The 6,000-nt window shown below is 36.6% G+C and overlaps 1 protein-coding gene across 3 annotated transcripts in view; it reads right to left on the bottom strand.

Moving 5' to 3' along the window:
* Positions 1-1,369: 1,369 nt before the first annotated feature.
* The window catches only part of RNGTT (RNA guanylyltransferase and 5'-phosphatase), a 338,127-nt gene continuing 333,496 nt past the window's right edge, over positions 1,370-6,000 (bottom strand). For all 3 annotated transcript variants that reach the window (XM_017876820.1, XM_017876821.1, XM_017876822.1), the window contains 2 exons: positions 5,363-5,486; positions 1,370-3,984 (listed from right to left, as the gene is read on the bottom strand). In XM_017876820.1, the coding sequence (XP_017732309.1) occupies positions 3,821-3,984; positions 5,363-5,486 (288 nt within the window). In that variant the 3' untranslated portion in view covers positions 1,370-3,820. The remainder of the gene's footprint in view (positions 3,985-5,362; positions 5,487-6,000) is intronic.

Raw genomic sequence — 6,000 nt, 5'->3', positions numbered from 1 at the left:
GCAGCAGAGTTGACAGCTAACTATGCAACAATCAGGAAAATGTTAGCCCAGTGTGTAATTTAATCACTTATTTCTTCCTAATTACCTCTTTAGAATTTAGCATCTTAATGAGAACATTAAACTTCCCCTTCATGGCTGCTTTGTCACTCACATTTAAATATTGTTAAATAAATAGTTAAATAAGGCCCTAAAGTGTATTTACTTCTGTGCTCCCAACTTCACCTCTTTTATTAGCCTATTACCCCCTTAGCACCCCAAACATGCCTTAGTTTGGGACCATGAAAGCATGAAATTTTCATGAAGCATGAAATCAGTTACATACTAAGCCTTTGTATATAACTGTGTAACTAAGCCTTTGTATGTAACTATGTAACTAAGCCTTTGGGAGAGTACTGTGCAAAAATTTAGGTGCTGGAGTAAAAAGACCTATGTCTGGATCTCAGTTCACAACTTAGTCTCAGGTTCCTCATCTAAAAGTGGGGTTGCTAACAGTACCTACCTGCATAGAGTGGTTATGTTTAGGACAGTCTTGGTCGTTGGTGAATATTCAGTAATGGTAATACTGCTATTATGGTGAATATGGGAGATTTTCAAAGTACTGGCTTTAACACAGGAATCATGGTTAGACCTGGAAAGGCTTTGAAATCATCTAGCCCAGTGTGACAGATGGGATTTGCCACTTTATAGATGGAACAAAGTGGCAGGGGTGGATGGGGGTGTGTGTGTGGGAGGATCTAGACAGAACACAGCCAACAGGAGGCAGAGCCTGGACTTGCGTGAGTCTAGTCCAGTTTTCTCCACCACAGGAGTTCTCCCACTTGGGAGTATTTGCTTCTTAGCTTCCAAGGTTTTTTTTTTTTTGGCCAGGGAAAACTATATGCAGAGTCCAAAATGGTGGTATCATTTAAACATTTAAAGATGGCAAATTCCATACTATAAAAATGCAATTGCAATGCAAAAAAATAAAATAAAATAAAATTGGTAGTTCATGACTTCATCATTTCAGAATATTTATTGCTATTGCTGAGTATTCTAAAAGTTTAAATGCATTAAAATAACGTAACAGAATATCTACTCATACAGTAGACTGCTAAGATTAGACGAAGAGAAATAATATAAACATTATATAAAGATGTGCTTTCTCCCATTCCTCTCCACTTCAAAAATAAAAGGTTCAAACTACACCCCCCTGCGTCAATCAAATTTCTCAGTTTCTCAGAAAGAAAAATAGAGGCTTTCCAAGTCTTTATGCTAATCTCTACAAAGCCAGATGGATTACACTGGGTGTGGCTGACAGCAGTAGGATGTGATGCCAGCAATAGAAGGGACACAAGAGTATCACCAGTAAAACAAAGTAGATACACTTATGCTCATTTAAATCAGTAGTTTTATTACAATACGCACTGACACACAATTGGAAAAGGAATGTCCTGACATTTTCTGAGCATTTCACGGAAAGCAAATGTAACCATCCACGCAGTAGAGTCATCCACACCTTTTCCTAACAAAAAGCAAAAGCTTTTACATGTGATAACTGAAGAAAGCAAAGTTTTCTTATTCCTGTCTCAAAAACTTCAGTCTCAGAAAATAGTTATTGAAGTGAGCTGAGAAAGAGCACATTTCCTTCACAATGTCCAAAATCCTGCCTCTAGATTATCCCCCTGACCTTCTAAATGACGTTTATAATACTGCAGATGGTATTACGTTCAGGGGCTAAATGGGATCTACTTATAAGGCCAACTACTCTATGTCACTATAATTGAAAGGAAAGAATAAATTAAGAAAATTAAGTCCTGCTAAAACGCACAAAGACATGAAGAAAATATCTGGGTGTATTAAGAGTGAGATGCTCTTTTCACGTAACTCATTTGAAAGGTTACAATTACCATAAATATTTTAACTCCATTAAAGATCACTGGCAAAAGCTTGCTTTCGTATCTGCAAGAGGGCTCTGCCTTTCCACGGGCTCGGAGGAAAGCAGCACACCGTGGAAGAGTCACTCGTCCTGGGGAAGCAGGCACCAGACTATTTGGAGTTGCACAGGCATTTTTCTAAAATCCATTTTGTAAAAGATACTATGGAACCTTGAGATTTTTCCCTCTTTCAATAGTCACTGTGGCATCAGTTGTTTTAATCCCTTTAGCGCCCAAATGTGCAAAAGCGCTCTAGTAAAAAACATTACAATGGCGTTTTGGATAAATTCACTATACATTACATGACTTGGGAACAATGAAGAAAAAGCCCAAGCATGACTCAACTATTTCATATAGAAAAGCACTGCAGGAGAAAACTTTGCTTAAAAACATTAAAACTCAGGTGCATATAAATACATTTTTGGTTCATCTGTGCTATGTCCATATAGAAATCCTGTCAGATATTCAGTCTACCAGGTAATTCAGTTGGATTTCGTGTCTGACTGAATCGGTAGAAGAATATACACTTGCATATACTTACACAGATATGCATATACATATACAATTCAGATCATGAGAATTTGTTTTAAATACATTTACTTAAAACCTCTACCTCTAAAAATAAATACATTAGTCTGCATTTAGCTAATTCTCAGAGTTCTTACACAAACCAATTTGAGCAGTTTCTTAACAATGGCCGACAATCAATTAGCCGCCCTTTAAATCCATTATCTATCAGTAAACATTTTGAAATTCAGATGTATAACAGAAATAACATCCGCAGAATAGAATGCAGACAGAATTCTGGCTTTGAAAATAAATGTCTTGATTTCCTTGATATTTAGTTCCTACAGATGTCTACACTTTGCCTCTGCATTTATCTAGCAGTGGGAGAGCATTTTCTAGTGACACCATTCTATCCCATGACATTACCTTCTAATCAAAGAAGTCAGCTGGCATTCCCTTTGCTGTTTTGTTCGAGGGAAGTAACACAACATCGTTTGTATTTGATATCACTCCCACAGATCACAGTGAGTTGTGTGTTTTAAGGTCATTTACAATGTGCTGATACCACTGAGGTAAAGCAGAAGTAGCCCTGGCATTTAAAAAAAAAGGAAAGTCTTCCAGGAGAACAACACATAAAGGACCTGGTGGTGTATGTCTAAGTTCCATGAAGTAACTCAAAACCACTGCCAGAATGGACACATTGGATATCTGATATCATAGTTGAAACAATACAAACAGATGAAAATACTCAAAATACTCCCTTTAGAAACAATGCAATTCACAAAAATGGAGCTTTACTTTTTTCCTTTACATTTCCAAAAAACTTGTTAAAATGATATAAACCAGAACAAGCTATTTAATATAGTACAATACTTAACAACCTTGTCATTTGTTTTTGAATACAGGGATCTCAGAAATGTAGGAAATCCATGGTAAATGACAGCAAGAATGTTTAATGCCATTGCCTGAATTTTTTAAAAGGAAAATTTGCTATAGTTGTAACACAGCTTCTAAAAGATACTGTTTTATGGGCTCACAGTTTCCAGATTGTTAACTTTATAAATTAAATGTGAAGTTACCCATATATAAACAAGGCCTCTTTTTCATTGATTTCAATCTTGTTTAAACCTTTGGATATGTCAATCTTCAGATTCCACAAGGTAAGGCTGAGTTTATCAGATAAATAAAACGTTTAAGTCCATGATGTATTGCAGCATTGAGGAAACAAATGCATCAAGTATTTACAGGCTGGCTACAATACCTTTCTTTTCTTAAAAAAAATTCAAATGTGTATCAACATCAAGCCACAGTCGTCTTTCAATTTCTCTGGCTACAAAAGTGGGCAACAGCGTTTTTTCCTCATTCATCTTTCTTCTTAACCCTGAAGTCACAAGCAGGTCTTAGGTTAAAGGGCGCAGTCTTTTGGGAGGTGGTGGTGGCATGAGCTCTGTGTCAGGGTCCAGATGATGCTTTCGCTTCTGTCCTTGAGAAGCTGCAGTACATCTGTCGATGAACTCAAACAGCATCTCCTTGGTGACAGGGTTTGAGATGCTATTGCACACAGCTGTGGACAAAGGGAGACATGGGTCTCACGTGAGGGTTAATTAAGGCAGCTGACTCACCACAGGCTTATGAGAAAGGTTTTCATCCCAATATGCTAAATATTTCCATTTTACCCATTTGAGTGACATACTTCACACTGAACTATCTCCTCCCTCCCCTACACCCAAAATATGTGCTTGTCTAATGGCTACTCTTTATGGCAGTATTAATTTTAAACCAAAACTTTAAACATTTGGGCTATAAGCATGTCTTCCCCAAGGTTTTCTATCCCTTCCAAACCAGTTTTTATGGGATTTTAATCTACCACAATGCATTACACCACAGTCTGAATTCAACTAAAACTTGTAAAATGTGTACTATATATAGTCCTTCAATCTTTCTCTCAGAAAGAAGTCCACTCTACAAAACATAAAACGTGGCACCAGCTCCCATTCCTACGGAATACGTGGTTTCATTGTAGCTGGCAGACCACATTACCTTCTCTTATCAAAATTTAGTGCCAGTCCTTTTCATTTGATTTACCTATTTGGTCTTGGAAGAAAAGACATTGGCGTAATCATCCCTACTTTGGAAATTAACTCATCTTGTCTGAAAATGGATGCTAGTTCCAATGAGAACTCCTAAATGTACAACAGTAACTTTTAAATTGCAAAGCTGAAACTGGAAATTTCAACATTTTCTCATTAGCTTATCATATCCTCATCAACTGCACATTCTAAAAGTAAAGTTTGATTAACATGTTATCTTGGTTTTTACCTTTTGCCAACTCCACTAAAAATGCAATCCAGAGCAACAACAGCTACTGGTAGTGGTATACCTTATAAACTTCAATTAATTTGTGTTGTTCTCCATGAAAGAAACTTACTATTCTGAATTCCCAAAGCATTCATATTGTACCCAAAGAACACTCTGAAGAATAGCATAGCAGATTTTGTCTTTTTAAATGGTTTTCGTTTACTTTGTTCTCCATTGTTTGTAAAGCTATTTTAAGAGCTGGAAATTACATTTTCCCTTGCTAATTTTGTCTTTTACCATCTGGCAAACAATGGTTTTTATAGTTCTGAATAGATCTGAAATTATTGTGGTTTCTGTTGTTGTTGTTCAATAAATTCAACTTGTATACAGCCCAGTATCCTGCCCTTTAAACTTCTCTTTTGGGCGCATGGGCATAAGACCACCAGTTTAGAGAGGAGAACCTACAAGCCAATTGGAGCCAGAGAGAATACTGACTTGACATATCTTTCCCATCAAACAAGGATGAAGTCCAAATGACTATGCCGCATTAAGCAAAACAACAAAGGCAGCACACTTTGGGTCTAACATCTTAATTTTTTTTTTTTTTTTTAATATAATAGGCACTGGTAAGTTGTCATACTCACCCATGGCAGTGTTGTAGGCATTAGGAAAACTTTTGTCTATTCTCTGTCTCATGAAGACCCAGCTGTTGTTCTCAAATTTACATTCTATAATTTTGTTGTCATACTGTTTCAGCTCTTTTGTCACCTGTTTTAAAAGAGAATTGAGGAAAATATTTAAATAACTTGAAAGGCTTTTTGCTTCTACTACGTGACAGACACATTAGGAAATGATAAAAATACCTCAGTAACTCTTCATGCAGAGCTCTTTGTCATCTGAAGGATCTAATCAAGCTTAAGGTATGGTGTGCACTCCCTTGTACACATGCTCACTTATCCGACATTTTACAAATAGTTGTGAAAACGGCTGTCAATATATAGCAATTAAAAGAAGCTAGGCAGAAACCAGCCACGCTGGGCCAAATGCAAATATGTTACCATGGGGATCAATGCCTTCAATATTGTCTGTGTCTCTATGGCTTTCAGAAATTGAGTATACTCCCTAGGTTTCATCAACTTTCAGAAAGGTTTAACCATCTAAATTCCCATGTTAAAATCTAAGAAATGGCCTGTACTAGTTAAATGAAAAAGTTACATATCAATAGTGAATACTAGGATCAAATTCAGGCAATGTGCATCCTAAATATTTTGCTTTCCAAGCA

Source organism: Rhinopithecus bieti, unplaced genomic scaffold (genome assembly GCF_001698545.2).
Source record: "Rhinopithecus bieti isolate Rb0 unplaced genomic scaffold, ASM169854v2 scaffold_10354, whole genome shotgun sequence".
NCBI classification, from domain to species: Eukaryota; Metazoa; Chordata; class Mammalia; order Primates; family Cercopithecidae; genus Rhinopithecus; species Rhinopithecus bieti.
Note: the sequence above shows the minus strand (reverse complement) of the source record. Positions and strands in the feature narration are given on the sequence as shown.